Genomic DNA, 24344 nt, shown 5'->3' with positions numbered 1-24344 from the left:
CAGCAGCAAGGAACGTAAGCGCTTGCTGTTTTCACAGCATTAGCTGAACTCTGAGTATTTGCATTTTAATGGTGCTGCATATATAGCGCTCCCAAAATGCGTCAAAATTTGGGAGGGATAACAACTGCTGTAAATTGTTAGGACACACTGTAACTTACCCACCCTTGAAATTTTGTCCATGGATATCTAAATTGTGGTAGAAGAAGGTAAGAGGGATGTAATTGTGATGGCTGGTGAGGCACTGCATGCGCGTTTTGAGGGATTTGTGTCCCTCAAATGTATTTCCACCAGTTTTGTGGGCAGAATGACACTTAGATGTTTGGAAACTTGACCTGACAGTATATGCAAAGCCTTTAAATTTGTTCTAAGGATGGAAGCATTGGAAAGTCAGAATTCAATTCTGAATGATACTTCTGGGTCGGTCACTGGTGAAGGAGGAATTTTTCCTCTGCCTGTGTCTAGTGCTAAGATTCCCTCCCAAGGAAGGACTGTGGGGAAACCCTCCAGTGAATAATTATGAAGTAATTTGCATGAGGAAGATGTTTATATGCAACTTCTATGAATTTATGTCCTGAACCAGTAACATTTGTATTTTCTTTCCTGAGACCTGCTAAGTTTAGTCATAGTGGCAGTTAACTTTTTACTAGGCTGTGGATCTTTGTTCAATGAAATATTACAGTTTAAATTCCCTATACATCTTATTTTTGTCCGAGGTTAAAAAAAAAAAAAAAAAAAAAGACTAGAGAGAAGTCCAAGCTTCACTGAAACTGCATAACAAATTCATTTAGGTGTAAATTGAAAAGTGTCATCCAGGCTTGACCTAAGAAACAAGTCAGGATATATTTTTCCTTGTAATTTTGAACATATGTATTCATGTAGCTCATGCTAGTAATTTCCTGATGTTAGCATTGCTTTCTCCAAGTAATTTCTGATTTATAGCGCAGCTTATGATATCTGGTGTCACAAGATCAGAGAGAAGATAAACATAGATTTGTGAATATTAAAATGGAAATAAAATGTTGCTAATTTCTCTGAGAAATGATCAGGATTGAGTGTGATAGATGGTAGATAATTATGCTCATCAAGAGGAAGTATAAAGGTTAAAAATACTGCGTTACTCCTTCCCAGAAATAATGAGCCTATCTAGCTGCTCTAGATGCAGGGCAATATATCTGTTTATTGAATATTGCATACGACCATAGAAAATTAGAATCTGAAACTGGTGTAAAATGGCCAGGTAATGTCACTGCCAGGTATCACTGACATTGCTATGCATGGAGGAGGAGGAGGGGGGAGTTATAGGGTTTAGTAGGCTGTAAATATAAAAATATTTTGTGAAACAGATACTCTCTCAGCAGCAGTCTTGCTGTGTTGCAGAGAGGAAAGAGTGCAACTTTTTAATGTAGAAAAATGACCTTTCTGTTCCCTAATTGATAACTTAGTGTGGGTGGCAGATCTCCAGAGGAGACCCTTTCACCTTTGAGTCCTGAAGACAGTGCTTATTAGTTACATTCCTTCGCAGATGAAGTAACTGACGGCTTTCTGTGTCGGTTGGCAGCTAGTTTTAAGCTTAAAAGGGATTTAAGATTCACCAGGATTTGTACTTTCACCTTATTCCTTGTCTCAGAGGAACTACTTTCTTGCGTGCTCAGTAATACCAGAATTTCAGCGCAGCAGACAGTTGCGGCTGGCAAGATACTCGGCTTTATTTAGCGAAATCTGGGTCCTGTCATGGGTTAAACTAGCTCTGGAGGAGCTAAGCGGTGTATGCCTATGCGAACAAAACAATCTGTTCTGCTTGCTTCAACTTCTGTGCTGCACGAGGAGATTGTTCTCAAGTGTTAAAAAAACAAACAGCCCTTATAGCTCCCTATCAAAAATAGTAAGGCGAGGGAGAAAATCCTCTACGGAGGTGCTCTTCCTGTTGAGAAGAATGGCAGGTAGCACAGTGTGAAACAACAGCTCGGAGCTAGTCCATTTGATAATTGGCATTATCAAAAAGAGGAGTGACAGTCCCGTCTTTCCACTCGATAAGGATCTCCCCGTGTCTCAAGGAAGGGGAGCGATACGGTGGCGCGTACGGCTGGGGGCCTCTTGGTAATGGAGACCGCTTCCATAAGTCAGCTCTGCTGCTGCTCTGTGGGGAACCCTTCAAAGCAGACAGGATTTTCTTCTTCCTAGGAGAGCAGAGAAGAGACTGCATCTGCTTGATGCTTCTGCATGTGAACTGGATCAGCAGCCATAGTGCCCAAATTCCCTAACCAAATTACGAGAGTGGTGCAGAGCCGAAGGAGCCAACGTTAGCAGCTGCGTTTGGATGGAGTAGTAAGTAGGAGGGAGAAACAGGATGACAGAGGAGAGAAATCAAGGATAGAGATGACCAGAGCCATCTGGTCAAACATTTTAGGTGCGGGAAGGGGGAGGATACTAAGATCAGGATTTTATTCTGAAATGCCAGACAGTGGTGAAAAATCAAAAGAACCTTAACCTTCACTTACTTGTTGTAACGAACATTCACTGTCAGTATTATTAATCCCAGTATGAATGCCAAGGGGCTGAGGACCAGCATGGCTGTCTTCCAGTTGGTGCCTGGAAGGATGTCATATAAAACAGTCATGCATTTGCCATACCTGATCTGATTCAGTACCTACTACTGTTGCAAAAAGCACCTCTAATATCACTGCAGAACAGTGGTAACAGTCCCATCAGCAGAGCAGGAAAACTACTTTGTTTAAATCCAACACACTACAGTTGCTCTGCTCCACCCAGAATCCATCTATTGAAAATGGCTATGCGAGAGTTTTCTTTCTTGCTCAGAAGACAACCCTTCACACTCCTCCGCTCTGGGAAGGCACCAGTGCTAGACAAGATTACTGTTTCTTCTAGTGATCTGGGACAAGGCATTTGTGTGTTCTTGCTCACTTTTGTACTCCAGGCCCAGGAAGCTCTGTTTGATCATTAAAATAAATTTCTTGGGCAGGTAATTTGGTGCCCTTGTTCCCTTTTGAACACTGTGCATCCTCAGCTGGACACATTGGAACATAACCCTGCAGTTGGTGGGAAAGTTAGGGACACTGATGAACCTTTATCCACCTGGTCTCTTCCTCTTCTGGTTAATTTTTAGACCTACCTGCAAGCCTGGCCCCAGAGCTTTTCCCTTGGTTTCCATGGTGCTTTTTAGACTGACTGTGGGATGGATCTGGGGGAAAGATGGAGACATTCTGATTAGCATGTTCCACTGTCAGACCAGAGGGAGCTTTTAGCTCTTGGATCCACAGTAAGCACAGAGCCTCTTGGTGTATCGAGGTGGAAGGGGAACCTCTTCATTCCTCAATGTCACCCAGCCACAGAAATTTTTTTTATTCCTGGAATTTCTGATGACTGTGCCTCCAGGCTAAGACTACGATCATATCACTAAATTGCTTCCCAGGGCAAATATCTCAACTTGCGTGGAGAGCAGCCTCCAAGCACTCAGAAGTGGGAGTACTTCAGAAGTACTCAGGTACTTACTACCACTGGAAAAAAATGAGTAATCCTTAGAAGTTCCCCACACTTCCCCTCCTGCTGTTGTTACATATGCATTCAGAAAAGTGCTCACCCTTGTTTGCTGGGAGGTGTGCTTGTTTAGTCTTCGCTGGAGATGCTGTGCTGTGAAATTCATTAGTCAGAGGTGGGTCAGTCAAGCCCGTGGAAGGCTCCTTGACCACAGCGTGGGTCTTTGACGACTCAATGGTTTTAGCTTAGAAGGAAACAAAGCAAAGATATCTGATTATCATTTACTTTTTGTACAGAATCCTGGGTACATGAGGGATGGGAACCCAGCCTTGCCATATTAGTCCTGTACCCTGCAAGCAAACAACATTCAACGTAGTACCAATCATCTCCTCTGTGTCAAGGGCCTTGCATTCTCACCAATTTCAAAGGTGATGAAACCTCTCAAGACTAAACCTGCAGCTAGACAAGAACTTGGTTTTTGGCAGTAGGTAAGGTCAGTTATGGCCTAAAAATATGACTGCAGTATCAGCTGTTAAAGGTATGAGGAAGAGGCAAGTAAAACTATAGCTAAGCATCAGAGACGTTATCAACATAGTAGATAAAGAAATGTGATCAAATGAGTGGTAAATAGTTCCTATCTCTTGCAAGTGAGAGAGGTGGCTTCAGGTATCAGCTGTTGATGGAGTATTTGAGAAATCAAGATTTCAAACAGTCATTTACGCTGGCTGAGAAGATCATGGCTGGCATAGTGTTGCTGATCTTCAGAAGGTGTTAGAGAGGCCTGTTTTGTTCTAGAAATTGTTGGAGTGCCTAACGGAGGAAGGAAGATGACCTACCTCTAGGTGGGTTTACACTTGGTGCTTAGAGCTAGCCCCCCACCAGAGCATTTGCGGAGGATCTAACCACGCAGGACAGGCTCTAGGCAAAGGCACAGCAGGCTTTTCTACAGGGCAGCAAACTGCCAGAGGCAGAGATTGCAGAAGGTTCAGTGGCATACATTTACTCCACTAGACTCTGAACCACGGGGCTGATAGGAAAGCTATCCGTGTGCACCACACTCAGTAACTGGCAAAACTTGTTTCGAAGTCTGCTCTGTGTTTTTACATTTGCAGCCCCATTTGTGGAGCCTGGCTCTAAGGGAGCATTGGTGTGCCAGGAACATTGCCGAGGGGAATGCAAACACCCTTTTCAAATGCCTTTTCCCCACTGGAACTTAAGTGTTCCAAGCATTTGCTAGTCTATATTTAACTAGCCTATTACAGAATCTAGTTTTTATTGGCTTTGTTTATGTTATACATTCACATTTGTGGCTACTAGTCTGTGATAATTACATGTTAACCTTCTAGTTGACTAATTAAAAACCTCAGAAAAAGGCCATCTTGTCTGTGCATTGCAGCGAAAAAAGCTATTGTATCTCTTTCTGTTTCCAATTAGATATAACCTTTTTGTGTCAAAAGGTTATATTCATAATCTGTCTGCTTATGCCAACCAGATTCATCGAATTTTGTCTTTACTCATTTCTGCGAGGCTTAAAATCTCATTGGGGCCATCAGGCCTTAATATAAGGAGTAACCTCATGTAGAGGAAATAATTTCCCTTCAGGAAGGCTGGCAACTTCATCACCTACGGAGTGAGCAAACAGAGAAAAGTCATTACAAATGCCAGCTCTTTCTTATCCCTGGAGTGGAGGGAGGGAGGAGAGGAGAGGATGGGGGTAGGAATTGAGTGTGATTTTTCAGGTCTTAGTTTTGCACACAACTTCGTGAGAAAAGTCCTGAAACCACCTCCCAGTTTGTAAGAGAGCAAATGAAAGAAGGAATCAGACTGGATCATGATTTATCAGTTATCTGCAGTGGGCTTCACTGGCCATCTTACAAATGATGACAGTCTTGTCTTGGTGCAGTGACTATGCCTGATTTATGTTATTAGGAGTTAGCCTCGTATCAAATGCCTGAAATTATGATAGGGTCAGGGTTTCTGCCTCTTTTTGCATCCAGTTTCAGCAGAGGATAGGGAACGCTCACAAAGGCAGATGAGGCCATAACGTTGAAGAAATAAGCTCCACAATTTATGAACTTCTAATGTCATGTTTTGGACTTTCTTAATGTGAAGAGAGGGCAACACTTAAACCACCTCCCACCACTTACTGCATTCACTGGTCACTTTACAGTTACATCAGGGATCGGGAACAACACTCACTTTTGTGGATTAGGAGAACATGGGGTGAAGGTTAGAACTGTGGTTTAATTAGCGATGAGAGCACTGTTTGGCTCTGGTAGGAGATAACTCTAATATGTTGCTCAGACTGAAGCGAGAGTTTCTCATTTCAAATATAGCCGCTCCTCAATAATTCATATTAGTTTAAAAAAGTTCTAAGCTGCCTCTAGTTTTCTTGTTACTTCGAATAACACCCAGAGGCACAAAGTTTGAAAAGGCCCCTCCAAACTCTACATGCCTAACCATGAGACTTCCACCTCGGCTGCTTTGGAGTTAGGACTCTCAGGCAATTCAAACAATTCTCAGCTTTGGGCACTGATTCAGATCAGCTTTCCAAAATATTTGATTTTTCCCTATCATCAGACTTGCAGCTCAGTTTTAGAAGCCTGATCCAGTAAGATGCTGCTTGCTTTCTGCAAAACACTAGCAGCAGCTACCAGAAACTGGTGGTACAGAAGCATAGTCAGGCTGGCTTTGAGTCATTTGGTATCTCTCCAGACTTGGCCAAAGTGACCATGAGTTAGGATGATGAAAGCAAGCCTGATGTTAGGTGGCTTCTAGGTGATGATGACACCTAAGGTTAGATGTTAGCAGCTGTTAAATCTACCTCATCTTACTTTCATATATCCAGACCAGTCTGTCTATAGCTTCTTGTGTTGGTTCACCAGGCCTCAGAGCCACTGTCTGGGCAGCAGCACAGATGGTTTCATCTGCTAAAGTCTTCCACTTGCTGAACTTGTCCTTCTCCCTTGAGACAAAGACCTTGTGGCCTCCTTCCTTGGTGCTGAGGTGGAAGCCCAGATTTTCTAAAGTCAAATGTCCTTTCTTGCTGCAGGCCCACGCTTGGCGTTCCCAGTTCCCACAGGGCTCCAGCTTGGCCAGCGCATACTTGCGTGTCTTGTGGGCTGACAAGCACTGCTTTGTTTTAAGGCTGATGATGGTCCTGGTGGTGGGGTCCCAGCTCCACTGCTGCTGCTGGGAGTGCAGCTTGCAGTCGGTTAGGCCAACGCCGTCAGTCTTGTGGTGGGAGACGTGAATGCACTTTTCCAGCCGGGTGTTCTTTATGAGGAAGCCTTGCCCCTCTGATACTACGGTGCAATCAGAGCATGGTTTAGTACTCTACATGTCCAAAGCAAACACATCTTCTGAGCACAAGATGTTGTAAATGCCCAGGGGAAAGGGGAGACTTCCCACCAGTCCTTTGTGGGATCGTGTCTAGGCAGACATTTCCTACACCCTCCCAATTTCCCCAAAATTGCATTTTTTTTATAATACATAGTGTATAAATAACCAGGAATAATACTAGAGAGAAATAACTATGACCGACTAACTCATATGACTAATGGGGAAAAACTTACTGTCTGTGATATATCTGTCTATAACATTTAATACAATATTTCAATGAGCTAAAGCTTTAACTAAGTAGTCATCCTTCTCTCCCTCCAAAGTACTTGGATGGTTTGCTCCCCACACCCCAACCCCGGATTCATTTGATCTGGATCAAATCTTTCTTATGAAAAAATAATTAAAATTCATGAAATCCCCAAATGCTTATCTAGGTCGCCACATAGGCCATCTTGGGCTCCTGTTTACGTTAGGTGGCTTCTTGTGATAGTATAGCAACATTAGAGATAAAACCATACTGCTTCAGGAGTCTGGAAGTATTTACTAATTTGACTTGTGCAAGTATTGAAGTAAACTTGTATTTAGTGTATCTGACACTGGTCTGTACACCCTAGATGTGAGGGTACCATATTTAAAGAACACCTTTGTAAGAGAGACCCTATACTTGTTTGACAGTGGACACACAATTTGAAGCAATTTCTCAATTGCTTGTTGCTTTTGATCGTAATGGGGCCCATCTGGGCCTTTGATGACTGGGGATGGATATCATCCTGTTAGCTGGAAAATTGCATCCATTTTCACTGCAAAATCAACAGGTGCGGCCGGTGAACATCCTGAACAAAATATTAAATGCTAAACTATATGTCATTCATTGACATAGATGCACTGTCTGTTATAAATTTTGTGCCTAATTTACACACAGAGGAATAGAAATGAATGATTCAAGTTTCTGCCACGTTCTGAGAAACCTTTCAGTTTTAATTACAGCTCAAACATGACAGCTTTCATCTGTTGTGGTGAAAATCTTTCCTCTTCTCCTCAAGAGTCACATTTTGAAGAGCACCATCAGCATACCACGTCGAGTGCAGTGAGTAAGGGAAGCCTGAAAAATGACGTTAGACAGAACAGTGATCCTTATCTGAGCAGCTATTTCTGCAGAATTTCCCCTCCCAAAGCAAAGCACAATACTTTCCCCGGCAGCGCGTATTTGGCTTGGTACCTGAAAAAACTAATGACGGTGTAAACAGAAGCCAGTACACAATAACAAGGAACAATAGCTTTAAAGAGCTCCCACGTTTTTGCTTAGGAAATCCTAGGGATCTGCTAGACTAATAACGCCTGGAGGTTGTTAGATGAGAAACAGCTCAGGACTTTCTGGTTGGGCCCGGACACGCAGGGAGAGGGCTGGAATTCACGGTGCAACTCCTCTGCTGGATGGCGATGAGGTGAGGATGGACGCGTCGGTGCTGGGGTGCCGCACTACGCGGGCCGGTGGGTCCGGCGGCCCAGGCAGTTCCTGCTAATCCTGTGTGCCAGAAACAAAATCGCTGCAGGATCCGTGAGCAGCTCATGAGTCCAGTCCTCTTTACCACGTAGTAAAGGCTGCATAAATTGATGTTTCGTGCACTGTAGGACTGAGGTTCTACCCCAAACCTCACGTTCCACAAGCAGGGGAATTGACTCCTACGTAATCTCAGATAATCCAAAGGCATGAATACAGTCTCCTAGCATTCCCGCCTCATTTTTTCTCTTTTAGGACCCAGAATCCAGTATGTACAGAAACACTTTGCCTCATCTTAATTAGGAGACATTTTAGAAGTAGTGAACTGAGCACTCCATAAAAACATGAGAAATATAAGGAGCAAGGGAACTGTACTGAGTCAGACAAAATTTCTGCCAAGCCCAATATTCTGGCTCTGGTACTGGACACTGGCACATGTATAAGGGCAAAAGATAAAAATCAAGCAAGGAAAGAGCTCACTCAAGAGAGTTATGCAGGTATTTATGGTTAGAACTTTTTCCTATGCATGTTACATTGTATTTTTCTCCACAGAAGTTTATTAATCATCTCAGTGTTCAGTCAGTATCATGAACTCCTTCTGCAGCTCTGCACAGTCAAGTTTTGTTTTGATTATTCTGAATAATTTTGTGCCGTGAGCAAGCTTTATTACTTCATTATTTATACCTTTTTTTTTTCAAGATCACCCTCAAATAGCTTCATGTGTATCCACTGCTACCTTTCTGCTGTTTTTCCTGCTCTTTGTTTTTCATCTTTAACCACTTATCAGCCCATGGGAGAAATCTGTCTCTTATTGCACGAGAACTGATATTAAGGGCTTTGGTGGATGAATCTTATCAAAAGTCTTCTGCAAATCCAAGCACGAGATCCAGATCAGCTCACCACGTAAATGAACTGCTTTATGCCATTACAGAAGAATCTAGTGCTCTGTTCACAAAAGCCGTACTGACTTCTCTCACATTCATCTGTGCATCTGCTAATTCTGTTCTCTGTTGTATTCACTTACTTGATGCCAAAATCAAATGTGGTGACCTGTATTTCCCCAGATTTCACAAAGATCCCTTTTGAACATTGACATGGTTGCCATAATCCATTTTTTGTTTGTTTGTTTGTTTTATGGCTGAAGCCACTTTAAGCAGTAGCTTACATTCCTCTTACAAGTTCAAAGAATGGCTTATTTAAATGCCTTTAACTCAGTGTGAAAGCCATCTGGGCCTTGTCATTTGCCATAGCCGTTTTTTTTTTTTTTTTCCCTAAAACTTCTACTGGCAATTTTGTTTAGTATTGTTTTTCAGACTGTGAAGAATGGCCACTGTGTGAGGACTTCCCTGACCGCGTCTGAAGTGAATACCCACGACAATAATTCCTTCAGCTTTTCTGTACAGTCCTTCCATGGTTGCCCTTCTCATACCTAAGTCAGTTGTTGGCCTCATTACACCCACTGCATTTCTACTTTGGATATATTTGAAAAAGTTTCTATTAGTAGTTTTTTAGGCTTTCTCTAAGTTGCTTCTCTGCAACCTTTTTTCAGATGTTTTATATTGGGTCAACATTAAGCACATCAGAATTTATATTGCTTTTTTTTTCAGTGCTTGGACATGACTGTTCATTTTGAAAGCTTTTTTTTTATTATTTTATTTTTTTAATGTTTTGAGGAGCTCTACTGTTTAATCCAGTGGCCAAGATCTCAGTTTTCAGAGATTTGTCCCACCAAAAAAAATAGGTAGGTACAGCCACAAAGAAAGCTGAAGCAGATTTACCTTGGGATACACATCAGGCACTGAAAATCCGTATTCATAAAACTAAAGGACCTTTCTTCCCAATACTGCCAAGCATCTCCAGTGCCTGTGCTCAGCACCCCTGCAAATACAGCCATCAGCCCTGACATTTCGGAAATATTAGCATGATATCCAACTTTGTGAGACTGAGGTGGAAAGAAAACCCACTGTAGGCTTGCAGATGTGGACTCAGCTTCTCTGAAAAACGCCAGCCTTACCCTCAGAGCCTGAATAGATGCCTGCTTTCAGCTGCTCGTGCTGAGTGTTTTTGCCTCCCCATATTTTTAGGAACAAAATAAACAATTTCTAGCAAAGGCACTTGATGCCAGCTGGCTTATCCTATGGTGCTGCCACTCTGTCTGGCTATGAGAAAGGAAAACAAGCAAATATAGTCCCCTGCCTGTCTATGGCATGAGCACCCCTGGGACATGCTGTTCCTTGCAGGATTAGGAGCAGAATTCATGCAACGTTCCTAATTAAGGTAATGTCACCAGGAAAGCCTTGGTTACCAGTAAGCCCAGTACGGCTGGGAATGTTTCTGCTGTTTCTAAGCAGTGCCTGTGATGACTTGATCAAGGCTAGGTTGGGTCGCTCCCTCTAAAGGCTTTGTAGAGGGAGGGGGTCAGTCAGAGCCGAGCAAGTATGGGTTCCCAAAACATGTCCACCCAGGACCTCGCTGTTGGCTTTGGCCTCTTTTGCTCTCCCCTTGGGTCTTCACAGAATACTTTAATCAGCTCAATTACTTTTGCCAAGTGGCTTTTTTTCCTTTCTTTTTCTTTTTTTTTTTTTTTTTTTCCTGCAGGGTGAGCATGACTGCTGAGTCACAGTCAGGGATTTACCCTTTCCTGCCTCTCCCAAAGCTCAAAGGCAGGTGCCTATCTGGGGCAGCTAGGGCACCACCCAGACAGATTGCTTTGCAGGGGATCGCCCGGACCCCGGAGAGCTCCCAAAGTTCATTCTTAGATGCCATAAGCCTGGCAGCTTCTTGCTCTGTGTTCTTCTTCCCTATCTCTCCCTTTTTCGCAAATCCTCCCACCGATTGCTGGCATGCCCTCACCTATAACCTCTACCCTTGTCTTGCACATTACCTGCAGGGAGGCCATGGTCCATATAATCTGACCTTCCCACCCTGCACTCCAAGCCTGGGGCTCTCTGCCATGCCCCACTTGCTCAGAGCATATGCCTCAGCAGCACCCCCTTCTTGATATGCTCTTGCCTTGGCCCTGCTCAGGCTTCTGGAGGCAGATGTGCAGGGGTTGATTTCCTGCAGGTGCTGTGGAGCCAGGGGTGGGTGTCAGAACCAGGGTCTGCAGCAGGTCCTCACGAGCTCCAGGGCAGCAGTAAGAGCAGCTCAGAGAAATGTCTCCAAGCTATCTCTGCTGCTTCCACCTCAAATGAGCATAGCTCCAGTGGTACATGGCAGGGAAATCTCTGAGACAGCCCTGGGTTATCAAAACAAGCTGAAGAGCTTCTTGTTCCAGTTAATTCAGAGTCACTATCTGCAGCTGCAGTAGACCCTTAGCTTCTCTAAGGAGGAGAATGACCCACACCATTCTGGTTAACAGTATGTATGTTTGCCTCCTTGCAAAGCTCACCCTTAGGTATCAGATCTCTCCTGTCAGGTTGACTACAGCTGCAGTTGAAGGAGTATCAGATGGGAAGAGGGTTTGGAAGATTCCTGTCCTCTCAAGTGACCCTGCCAACAATTTTGATCTCTATCCTAGCTCTAACAGAAGCCATGTGAGCCATGAGAGTCCAACTTGTATCAGAAACGGCCCCAGCCAGAAAGAAGCAAACTGAAGAATATGGGGAACACCCATCTCCAGCTGCTCAGGCGTGAGGACAACGGAGACAATACTGCTAACTATCTTGCTACAGATGATCTGACCTTTCAGGCAAATGCAGAACTTAACCACATCTACCCTCCTACCCTCATTGCTAGTATTGCAGAACTACTATCCTTTTCTTTCTGGATCCCTTACCAAGATTCACATTCAGGACTAAATTCGGAGTGGGGCTTTCCTAGTGATTTACACACACACCTACAACACTAGACAGTCTAGAAAGATGTTGGATGTAGCAGAAGGGAGCTTCACGTGGCTATCTGTAGCAGCAGGAGCAATTTTCTGCAATAGCTTGAAGTTACCATACCCTCTATGAGCAAAAATGCAGCCAAATGTTTCTTCTGGACAGGAAGAAGTTGTTTCTGTGCACCCAAGGGACTGGCAAGCTGTCTTCACCTCCTGCAGGGTGTCAGGACTAGACAGAAAGTAGGAGATGTTGTGGCAGAGGGAGAGAAGCTCTCCCATTAAAGTAGGAGGATTCCCTGTGCAGAGGGAGCTCAGTGCAATATGTTGCTCCAGTAAGATCACTCATAGGACATTACATTTAATTTAACTTAAGTAAGTGAGCAGCCTGAGATCCTGTCAGTTATGGATAAACAAGGCCTTAAATTAGAGAGCAGGAGCAACTCTGAATGCTGTCCAGCAATAACTGCTTCTTAGGAAGGTAATCTGTGCTCATTGGACTGAAAAATCTAGTGGCCATTGCAACAAGCAGGCAGCAAGCCCCTCTGCACAGTGGACTAGCCCATGGCCGTGGGATAAGGAATTTGAAAGCAGATGGGAAGACACTTGCTGTCATGAGACGTTTGTGCCAAGCAGATGCTTTTGGCCGAATGCAGGAAGTCCAGATGTACACAGTGAAGCAAAACTCCCTTGAATCTGACAGTCTTTTTGTTTAGCATTTGTAGTTCATGAGGAAGCTCACTTAGGACTGCAGTTAAGCTGCAGTGGTAGTCAGAAAAGTGGACACATGCCAAACATGATTTCTTCCTCAGCAGCTTCCCAGTTAAACTGGAGCCTTCCACAATGTCAGTAGGTTTACAAAGGCCCTCTCCTTGATTTACTGTTACTCTAGCAACAATGATGTGAACTTAGCTGAGGTGAAAGAGAACTAAGGTGGGAGTAATTCTCCCATGGTTCCTTTTCTAGCCACTATACTACCTGTGTAGTAAAGTAGAGTGCAGGAGCAATCCCACCACAGAGACAGACGGGAGGAAGGGGGAAGAGGGACAGCCACAGTGGTGGCCATCACACAAAGTACAGACATCTGAAAAGCCTGCATCATCCCAAGTGTGAGCTGCGGAGCCATATGAGGGTCCCTGAAGTCCTGAAGGTGATTACAAACTCCTTGTGTCCTAGCACAAGAGTGATGTTACCCTATTGCCCCTTTTGCCTCTTGCATTTCCCCTGCTCCCATGCCAATAAAAGCATCATGGCTGAACATCCCTGGTGGCACCAGGCATGATTTATGAGGCACAATGAGCCCAGCCCCCTTTTCTAGAAATGCCTCTTTTTTTCCCATGATATTGGGGTGTAGAAAAGACTGGGAGTAATTACTGTCTAAATCTGGAGGTTGTTCAAATCATCATAGGTCCACTGAAATCCTGCATGTTTGTGCAGGTGAAGATCTGACTCAGAGCAGTCAGCAAAGCACGAATTAAGAACTCAACTCGAGAACAGCTTGGTAAGTTGATAATGATTTTACAGTATGGCTCTTCTCATAACTGCTTCTGGGAACTTCCTGAAACTGGGGCGTAAAAAGAGCTCTGAACAGTCAGAAGACTCTTTGCTAAGTAAGCAGAGTAGAGTTAGGCATTCCAAAAGGAGAGTTTGTTTTGCTTTTAAAGTATTTAGTCTGAGAAAATTGTCCTATTGGATAGAATTATAATTTGGACCTTCAACAAACAAGCTGCACTGTGGTGTGGTAAAGAGCGGAAGGTAGCAGAGCCTTCTTTCTCCCTGAAAATCAGCCTTGTGGGTTAGTTTCCAGACTTGTCCTCCATTTTATGACTTCCACTAACAAAGGACAAATCAAGGCTGTTCCTCTTTAGGGGACTGTCAGAAATCTCCACAAATTGCAGGATGTTTCATGATGTGGATTTCTTCTCCAGAGCTGCAGATTGACCTGTCCTTCATTATCTATTTAGACAGAAGGCCACTGCAATTTCCATGTAGGATTCAGATGTTTGTGTTTTCCCTGTTTTGCTTAAACTTACCAAGCCAGACAGTTAAGTTGTAGAGTCAGTGATTAGATGTTCATTTTCACCATTGTTTTCTTCACCTGCAGTCCCTCCTGTTTGTCTTACGCTGACAGCCCCAAAGTTTTGAGAACTATTGGCCTCTGGGTAATAGGAAGTTTCCTTGTGGAAATCAGCATTTTGGGAAGTTCTGGAAACCTCTGTCATTAGGTAAGTCACCTTGACTGTGGTCCTTGTGGGATGGCTTGCATTGCAATACTCAGCTGCATACCAGCAGAATGTTGCCTACCAACGTTCACTTGCAACATTTGATCAATAAAACCTGAGGTCCCAAAGGATAAACATATGCTTCTATTGCTCCAGTCCTACACAAGGATAAAGAAGGCAATTGCCTAGGGCAAAGGACGGCTGGGGATGCCAGCACGGCCAAGAACATATCTATTTTGCCTGATTTTTTGCCTAAGACCAGCACAGCAGGAGATAATAATAGGTATTTCTTTGCACAACGGGATGTTGAATGAAACCAACATTAGTTTTATTTTATCCCAATCCTCCTTGAGGCTATGGCCATGCTTACTTGGATTTTACTTATGTGGACACATATTTCCACGACGGGTCAGTAGATGTGGCCAATCTACATAGGGAGTTAGATGGAGCCTGTGAGTTCCTGTTGTTTACCAAACAAGCATCTATCAATCTGGTCCATCAGAACAAGCAGAACTAGAGCTGGGTAAGCAGCTATCTGGCCACTGACAGCTATTGTTTTGTGGTCCACTATTTCCATCACTTTGGACAGCAGATTGGCTCTCAGCAAGCTGTGTCATTTGTTGCAGAGAAGTCAACAAAACCTGCTGGTAACTGCCAGTAACTAGTCTGTGAATGGCTTGTCAGTGCAAATACCTGATTGCAAATACCTGGTCTGCACTCGGCTAACGTTTCAGTAATATGGCTCTGTGAGAGGAGTCATTCCCAGAAGTTGGTTCTGGCAACCACATTGGCCTACATTTTTTTTTTTTAAGTCATCGCTTCATTGCTTTTTCCCAGCAAGAATTCATAGTTTTCCCTGTTACTGTGAAGCTTGCTGCCATTGGCAGAGTTCACTTTTGACCGGACCTCTCAGCAAAGGTCTTTTGAAGGGAGCAGAGCAGCCATGGGAAAAGAAGGAAGATTTTGGCTTGGGTGAACACCTTGCTAAACTATGAGAAGCAGTCAGCTCTTGTAGTGCAGGAGGTCCAAGGGATGGCCCTGCTCTGCAGCTCCCTCATTAGTGACTGGGACAAGGGCTGCACAGTGGCATGGGGAAGCAGCCGACACCACGGTGCTGTATGGGGTGGCAGGGATGGGGAAGAGTTGCAGAAGTGACCCAAGCGACCAGGCGATAAATGGGCAGAGGAGGTCAGATCACTACAAACCTGATGTATGTGGGGAAAACCAGTCCCAGGCTTGCATAGGAAACACCTGGCTCTGAGATGCCCATTGCATCTCAGGAGGGGGAGCTGGGGACTGTCAGAGATTATCCCAGGCAAACAGTGGCTCAGTGGCAGACGTCAAAAAGCAACTCAGCCGCTAGGAGAAGGATTAGAGCAAAGCAGAGTGTGCTCCTCTGCCTAGGATGTGCTGGTAGGGGAAAAAGAGGCATCTACAAAAACCAGACAGGATGGGCAGGGGCTGACTGCTCAGAGGTTCCCCAGAGAGGACATGAGGCACCAAGGAGAGGCTCACAACAAGCAGGAGGAGGTGGCTCTGCACCCAACGGGTAGTCTTGGAAGTCTTTGCCTGTGGCTGCCATGAATGCTCCCATGTGCATGCATGCAGAGGAGCCTACACACACAGAATGAGCAGATCTGCTGAGACACTGAGGAGTTAAACACACCAATGCCAGGAAATCCTGAGTCAAAAGCCACTGGAGGCTGGGAAGGGTATACAGGGAAAGGGGGAAGATCAGCTGTGCCTGGCCTTTCTGCCTATTTCGTGTGTGATGCTGTGGGCGACCTCTGAAGTGTGGGGAGCAAGGGAGGAGGAGAGCAGCTCGCCTAGGGTATGAGGTCCAGGCTGGGCAGCCAAGCAGAGCTGGTGTCAGCCTTACGCTCAGTGGGTGAGAATCAAGAGGGTCTTTTCTGTGTGGCCGCTGCATTTGGCTTCCTTGGAGGGTCATCTCATACACTAAGCTTAAATGTGGTGTTATTTCAGCAGTCTCCTGTCTGCTTGTCCGTGCACAGATCCTGCTCATGCCTGAGGCTTGTTTCCCAGAGCACATTATACCTTACTGCTTCCTTAGAAGGCACCTCAGCCCCCTCCCTGCTGGCCGGGGATTTCCAAAGAAACCACTGTCAGAATCAGCAATTCCAGGATTTCATGCCAGCAGGCCTCAAAGGCCTGGGAAGAGCAAGGACTTCTTTCCTGCCTGCAGCAAGGCAACCCCGGCAGGATGGGACAGGGGAGAGAGGGCTGGGGAGGGGGTGTCAGCCGTGGGGCAAAGCGTATGTTTGCTCTCTGCTCTTCCAGGTTGTCTGGAGCATTGCCGGATATTGGGGAGGGGAATTCCTTTCTCGCAAAACAGCTGAAATGCATTGTCCTGGCTGAAATGCAGCGCCTGGTTGTGTGATTGCTCCAAGGCTGTTTCATTGTGAAGGAAAAGAAGTTTGCTGGGGAGCAGTCCTTGGCACTGCTTAATTTCCCAGTGTGGCAACAGTGAAGAACCACTTTTTTCCTAACACTGGACAAAGATCTTTATTAGAACAAAAAGAAAGAACAAGATCCCTACAGCTGTCCTGCTCTCATGGCATCCCACCACTGTGCCATCTCCAGTTCTTCACCTGGCCAGCTGGGACAGTTACAAGATGTGCACCTATCCTCAGCCCCCATCAGCCCAGGGAAATACATACCCTGAGTCCGGGGCTTTTAGGGAGAGAGATCTAATTCACTGGATTTATTTTAATTGGCAAGATTTGGGGTGCAGAAAAACAACGCTAGAAGGAGCAGAAGTGAAGCCTATGTGAGTGCAAGCCCCTCCTTTGACCTGGCTGCAGTGCAGACCTCAGGCTGGCTGAATAGGGAACAACTGCTTCGAGGCTGCTGGGAACAGGGAGCAGAAAGTAAGAGGCTTTACAGTCAGTTGGAGCTGCCAGTCTGCCCTTTATCTTCAGGAAATAAACATCCCGGCTGTGTAGCCAAAATAGTTATAGTCCTTTGGTCTAGGGAGCTCGCTGAAAATCCCCGAGCTGCTAACCTGCAAAACTGCTGATCTGCTGTCCTTGCAGCTTCAGGGACTGGATGAGCCTTGAAGCACTTCAGGGATTTATTTCAGTGAGTCTCTTTCATGAACTTGGACTCTCACATATGGCAACAGAATAAAAAATGAAATTGTTTATTATCTTGGGGGTTTTGCTCTTTTTTAAAGCAGAGATACTACCCGCTGTCTGGGATGGGACAGGTGAGACCACGGCACTGACTGTTCCCAGGAACTCTGATCTGGCTCTGCACCATGATGCCACACAGGATTTCTGCTTTCCACTCATGGGTATTAAATACAAGGCTGCCTGGGCTCAAAAACTTCCTGTTTATGGCCAGAGTATTGATCTGTCTCAACACCCAGCTCCGTGCGCCCACACACCTCTGCCTGCGACCACCCGTGAAGGAGCTGCCGGGGCAGGGAGCGCGGGACTCGCTCGGGAAGTTGCTTCGTACTTGCCTATCCCATGGAGCAGGATACCTGCTCCTGTTTTTTAAAACCAGCTGTGAAGATGCCACTGTTCCCCTGGATACGCTTGTCCGATGCCCGGCCAGCCTGTCCCTCACTGCCCTATGCACCTGCATTCAACCCCTTTTAAATGCTGCCTTGAAATGCAGCTGCAAGCACTCGTTTCGCAGCAAGCGGCTGCAGAGCGTCACAGTCGGGCAACAACTTCGGCAGGAAAACAGCTTAAAATCCAAGAGGCCGAGAGCTGCCCGCTTTTTGACTACCACAGAGGAAGAAAAACTTACCCTCAAGCCAACGAAGGAGGCAAAAGCAGCTCAGACTCAGCTTGAAAAGCTCCATTGTGTCCCAGCACACGGCAGGCGGAAGGGAGCCCCCGACGCGTCTCCCCCGCACGGAGCGCCAGGCGGTTCGATTTTGCCCCTTTCTCTGTCATTCGAAGCAGAAAATCCCGCTGGGAAGTATCTGCGCGCTGGAGACTCGGCAGCCGGCTTCTCAGCAAAGAACCGGCTTGGAGACGCAGTCCCGGTCAGCCGTTATCCCTTGGGAGAAATCAGATGACGGTCCAGGATGGGGGGAGACGCTGGACCAACGTGCTCACGGCCACCGAGTTTGGCTCCTCGGCAGCTGCAATTGCTTTGGAGCGATGAGTGCCGAATGCTAACAGGGCTGGCCGGCTGCCTGCGCGAGCGCCGGGGGTGGAGGAGGATTCAGCCGTGCCTGGGAGGAAAGGGAAAAGAAAAGGGAAAGCCACAAGGGAGTGCCGTGCAGTGGCTGTCCCCGTGCTTGGAGCTGTCACAGAGGCATTTTTTCCGCTAGGGAGAACTATACCCCGCAGAGCAGAGTTTAAGCCGTGCTGCGCGTGGACGTGAAGCCCTGCGGAGCGGCTGCTTGGGGCATTTTGCAAGCAGAGCACGTTCCGCGGTTGGAGCTGCAGAAGGGGCGAGACGGGGGAGCGTTGCGCCGGGCCGGGAGCAGCCGGGTGTGGGGGACCTGCCCGCGGGGCCTCTCCAACGCACAAGTCACTTGGGGCAAATTTGTTTTTTCATGCAGCAGTTTGTGCTCTGTGTAGGGGGAAAAAACACGCTTCCCTCCCCGAGGGACAGCAGCAAAGGCTGCCGAGTGAAACAGCAGCGGGGAAGGCCAGAGAAATGATTTTACTAGAGAGATGCTCTCATTCAGCCGCATACTTTTGATGCATTTGGCTGTCCCACCTGCTGCTGGGATCGTTCTCACCTGGATAGATCCTTAACCCAGGAGGTGATGCCTTTTGCACAAAACACATAAATATGATGGGTTTGCTTTTACTTGCGGGATGCAGGCCTGGATGGCACCAACATCTTTCTTGTGTTGTGCTGGAGCTATGTTCATGGGACCAAGAGCCACTCAGACAGCTGGGAGCTGCTTCATTTAGGGTCTGAGCAGTCAAATTAAAAAAGCACGGTGTTAGCATAGGCATAATGTCACGGCAATGTAGGAGCAGCTCTGACCAAACACTTGTAGAGGAGCAGTTCCCCAAAGCCCCATATCCTCAATGCCCAGCCCTGGGCTGACAGCTCACGACTTTCCCACTCTCAGGTGGGATATCCGGCTCTGACCCAACTGTCTCTTCCCAGCCAGGAAGATGGTGAAGATATTCTATACCCAAACAAAAGGGAATCTTGGGGGTAAGTTCTGGCCCTGGCAAGGCTGTCCTGCCCAGCTGCAGCGCTTTCTTTACTATTAGTTTCTTTTCCCCATGGTAATATGTCAAGTTGCACTAAATACCAGGCATTTTTAACTAAAAAGTGCCCATGTCTTAAGGTAAGTGCTCCCATGCATTATTGCTTTGCTTCTAGGGCAGAAAATGCAAACTCTTTCCACCACGTGGGCAAGCGAGTCTCCCCCATAGGAGAGGAGGACAGTGGAGAAGACCTTAGTTTCCCTCCCATGGATGGAGGAGTGTCCCAGGCAAATGAAGGGTTTTGCAGCAAATATCCCACTGGAAAGGTCACTGTGCTCTTCTGCTGTGGATGTTGCTAGTGTCCCGCTCCTTTACCGCCATTTTCAGCTCAGCATGTTCCATTTCTGGTGTGCTTTTTCAGTGCCTCAGCAGATCTCTTCCCCTTGCGTGACAGGCAGCCCAGAGCCCGAGATGTTGCCCTGTGACCACCTCCACTGGGACAACAGACTATTTCCCTATCCCCTCTGCTTCCCATCATTTAACTAAGTATTTAACCTTTCCAGGACCTGTCTTCTTATTCTGAGTCTACTCTGCTCCCTTTGGGGCCTCTTTGACTCTGTCAGAAGCCTTTAGGAAATCTAAGTGGACTATTTCAGCTGGACCATGCTTATTTCCATGCTCGCTGACTCCTTCAAAGAAGTCCAAGAGGTTTCCAAGGCAAGGCCTACTACCTCTTCCTGAAGAGCTCATATTCATCCAAACACCCTCTAATTCAGTCTTTTTGTTACGTTGCCTACTGAGTTGCTTACTGAACAGCCTCTGGGAAGGCCTTAATTCCCCGAGCTTCCCCTTCAACCTTCCTTTGAACAAGTTTCCACTTTTTTTTGTGCAATTCCTCTTTCTGAATTTAAATGCAAATGTACTAAGTTTTGGTTGGTGTTTGTTGCTCCTGCAGGGAATTAGGCTGTCATGCTATAGTGTGAGCCTTTAGCTGTAGGAGCACGCAAGTCCTTTGCCTTCTCTGACGTTGCTGTCACGGTTTGTCCTCGTCCAAAAGTGCAGCCCGAGCCTTTGCAAATGGGTCTGTGCACAGAGAAGCGTTTTAGTGTCATAGGGAAAAAAGGGACCGAGTCTTTTAAATTTTGCTCCTTCTGGCTCTGCAGGAGTTACTGATGCTCAAAGCAGTTTTGCAGCTCAGCTCGGCTATCCCATGAGTCAGGTGAGCCATCTCCTCCGCCGGCATCGAGGCTGCTGAGGGCTGTGAAGCACCGAGCCCTGCTTCCCTCCTTGCTGCCTGCTGTGCTCCCACCAGCTCCGGACCACAGATCGGCTCCAGCTGGACGTGCAACGTAAGGCAACCTCCAGAGCCTCAAAGGCAGACCATTCCGGTGGCATTTGGGCAACTGCAAGCTGGAGGTACTGATGAAAGGTGTTGTTTCAGGAAACCATTGCAAGGACAACTCTGCAGGGCTGGATCTGGATGTTTTCCCAGCTGCACACACGCATCAGGCACGTTCCTCACAGCGCTGATTTTAGGGCACTGTAAGAAAAAGCTTTGCCCTCTGAGTGCAAGTCTAATTTTTTCCGGCTTTGACCAAATTTTGGTTTTGGCTAAATTCTGGTTTTGCCAGTTCTTAGCAAAACTAAACTCACCCACGCTAGCACTGGATTGAGGAGAGCCTGAACCAGTGAGTGATGACATTTTAAGCCCTGCAGAAAAGTGGTCAGTCTGAAAGTGCAAGTGTCAGCAAAACTAAAAGAAACCAGCTTAACACCAGCTACTGATATTTTCAGTTTTCAGTTTCCAAGAAAGTGTATCATTTTTCTCCCTGTCTGATAGACTCGTGTGGAGAACAACATCATTCTGCTCCACTGCGTTTTAAAAGCCAGCGTACTTTTACAAAGCCCGACACAACTGCCGTCTTATTTCTTACACATGCAGAACAGTATTTGCATATAAAATTGCTCTGTGGCTGTTAGAGCCCATTTTTTTTGCAGGACATTCACTGTTTGTGGCATGGCTTAGCCTGGTACCTAGGGATACTTTTGCCAAATCCTTTCCACAGCTTTTCCCGGGCTGCCCATAGCAGAGAGCAAGCTGCTCTCCAGCCGTGGTATCTCCCATGCTGAGCAGGATAGTCCCATAACTACATTTGCAATCACGTAATCTGCACCCCTAGTTGGTCCAGGCTCCTGAAACAGCCTTGTATTTTTGCTGTATCACCAGTTTGATGGCAACTTTGCTTTTTCTCTTCATTTTGCAGCTCATGGTGAATATAGTCAGACTGAAGTTATACGGAAGTGAAAATATTAGGTCTCACGACTAGGAGGTGGTATTGTGAGCCCACTGCTTAAACCACAGGCACCGCTCACCCGTCGATAAACGCAGCCTCAGCCGGCGCGGGACTGGCATTGCCTGCCAGCCCACAGCGGTGTTGCACGGCAGCGTGGTAGAGCGAGCGGAGGTCACGTCGTCCTCAGACCAGAAGGAAATTCAGGCAGGAAAACAACAGCAGTCAAAGTTAGGGTTTCACCCCAGCCTTGGGGCCAGCAATGCTGCGTATGATCCTGGGGATGCCAGAGAGCTGAGCCGAGTACAAAAGCTGAGCGCAGCTCTGCGGTGCCCAGCGTTGTCCCTGGGGAAGGATGGCAAATTGCCCCATGGCCAGCTGGGGGGGTCTTGTCCCAGAGAACGAGGACAGCCTGGCTCAAGCAGACGTAGATCTTCTCCCCTTTCTGCCTGGCCTCCCAGCAGGAATATCAGCATCTCTTCTCTTGTTCAGAAGGATAATATTTTAGAGATGAAATCTTTCTCTGCGGGATACCTCCTTCAAGGAGAGATGCAAAGACTCATTAGCTTGCTTTCCAGCCATCAGAGCTTCTGCAATTTTTCTGTTTCCTCTCTGGGTGCCTGGCCCCAGGCACTGGGGGCACTCTGGGAAAATTTTGATAAACTCAGAGAAGTCTCTCTTACTTATTAGTGGGTTGAATTTAGGTAGCAATGCCCCCAGCAATGTCCCTCTTCTGCTGGCTGATGCTGAACATGAGTCATTCCTCCATCCTCTTCCACTTCAAAGACAGATTGTCATTGCCCTGCTCCAAGCTGGATAAATAGATGTCAGGGCCAAGGGTCCCAAGCCAAGGTGTCTGACCATCTCTGCAGTCAAACGTTTGATCACTTACAAGCCCTTGGCATCAAATGTGTCGGAAAACCACCATGGCAAAGATCCTGTATCTCCAAAAAGGGATGCAAGGAACAATATATTTTTCCATCTCAAAACTTTCTCATTCCTGGGAAGCTGAGCCAGCTTGGGATGAAGTAGCATCTCCAGAGATGTGGTCCCTCCATCCTTGGGGTCACCTGGGAGCAGCAGGCTGAGGCCATGGGGGGAACGAAGCTGACCCCGCTCAGCCACCCCAAGAGCCTCGTCCCCATGCCAGCTGCCTCGGTGCCTGTGAGAAGTCCCATGGGAGGCAGATGTGAGCTAACCCGCCCCAGGAGCTTTCACCCTGACGCTAGCAGTTGGCTTAAACCACGGAGTAAGAGTCTGAAGCACACTCCCCCCCCCCCAAGGACCTAACCTGCAGGACTCAAAGCTCATATTACATCTCTGGCTCATCCTCACAAGATAATAGCAACCGAGAGCAGTTTTCCTCTCCTCCATGAAGGTTTTTGAGCTATTGAGCTCTTTCTCTTGCTGTTGCAGCAGGCAGCTCTCAAGGGCTCCCTCTGCAAGCAGAGCCTGCGATTGAGCTGGTGTCCAAGTGGCCGAAAGCTCACTTCAGATCGCATCACCCCCAGCCCTTATTTCTTCACCCAGCACAGGACAAGGTCACTGACTTGAATTCGGGGCAGCCTGAAATGAGAGCACCTTCCCCCTCTGCCTTTCCTATGTTTCGACCATCTCCCAGCCTGTCAGCAGTCCTGCCAGAGTCCTGCCCCGCCTGCGCTTTGCTTATGGCTCTGTTTGGGCTCTTCAGCAGTTCAGGACATCTTCAAAGCCTGAGTTCGCTCCTGGGGGCCTCTCACAGCAGGAGACCTGGGTGCAGCAGGACCCGACGGGCTCTGCACCCACCCAGCGGGTGCTCAAGCGGCAGTGGCTCCTGAGTTTGCAGCCCAGGCCATCGGCTCGCCAGATGGAGCTGCTTCCCCAGGCCACGGACATGGGCTGTGGAGCCGGTGGGAAGTGCAATTTCTCTTTCGTCCACTTGGAAAGAAGGAGTTTGTTCATATGCGAGGACGTGAGCAGGACTTTCTGCTCCCAGCTCCTGCAGCAGTCAGGACCAAAAGACCTACTGAGGAGGAAATGGCTTTACTCACTGTAGTGAGGGTCTGGAAGTCTCTGGATAAGGATAGCCCCAGGGACCTGCTGTAATAAGATCCTCCATGGCTGAGGATGGAGGCCAGCAGGAACCTGTCTCCTTGCTGGAGGCACAGAGAGTCCCCAAACACTCAGTGCCAGGGTGCCGGGCACACACAGCGCAGCAGCTAGTCTCATCCCTGCCCTGCACTGCACTCCTGGGAAAATGAGTCTGAGGCTTCCCATCTCTCTAAGATGCGATGTGGGCTGAGACCTAACAAGCTCATGCCACACGTGCTGGGTGATCAGCAGAGCTGCTGGGGATAGCTCTGACCTTGCTCTTGCAGAAGGGTGGAGGTGCCCAGAACCCCTTCACGCTAGCTGCCTCCTACATTTTGACCCTTGCAAAGCCATTTAAGGGAGTCTAAAGTCCTGGGCCTGTTTTCCGCACGTGAAGGTCAATGTGCATGCCGAAGGCTGCTCGGATCCCCGGAGCGAGGAGCGCCA

The 24344-nt window shown here is 47.0% G+C and overlaps 1 protein-coding gene across 1 annotated transcript; it reads right to left on the bottom strand.

Annotated features, from left to right (window-relative positions):
- Window positions 1-1157: 1157 nt before the first annotated feature.
- Window positions 1158-18610, bottom strand: LOC134153287 (uncharacterized). The gene is made up of 6 exons (XM_062599342.1): window positions 18161-18610; window positions 6330-6800; window positions 3599-3739; window positions 3131-3199; window positions 2499-2589; window positions 1158-2177 (listed from the first exon to the last, which is right to left on the bottom strand). The coding sequence occupies exons 1-6, from the start codon at window positions 18213-18215 to the stop codon at window positions 1970-1972; spliced, it is 1035 nt and encodes a 344-aa protein (XP_062455326.1). The 5' UTR covers window positions 18216-18610; the 3' UTR covers window positions 1158-1969.
- Window positions 18611-24344: the final 5734 nt, after the last annotated feature.

The sequence above is a fragment of the Rhea pennata genome, chromosome Z, assembly GCF_028389875.1.
Source record: "Rhea pennata isolate bPtePen1 chromosome Z, bPtePen1.pri, whole genome shotgun sequence".
Taxonomy (NCBI): Eukaryota; Metazoa; Chordata; class Aves; order Rheiformes; family Rheidae; genus Rhea; species Rhea pennata.
This window is presented reverse-complemented; position numbering and strand designations above follow the sequence as displayed.

Coding starts and splice junctions, on each gene's coding strand:
- LOC134153287 (XM_062599342.1), bottom strand. CDS start 18,215: ATGGAGCTTTTCAAGCTGAGTCTGAGCTGCTTTTGCCTCCTTCGTTGG. Junction 3,200..3,598: donor ACACCTCCCAGCAAACAAGG/GTGAGCACTTTT, acceptor TCTTTCCCCCAG/ATCCATCCCACAGTCAGTCT. Junction 2,178..2,498: donor GTGAATGTTCGTTACAACAA/GTAAGTGAAGGT, acceptor CTGCTCTCCTAG/GAAGAAGAAAATCCTGTCTG.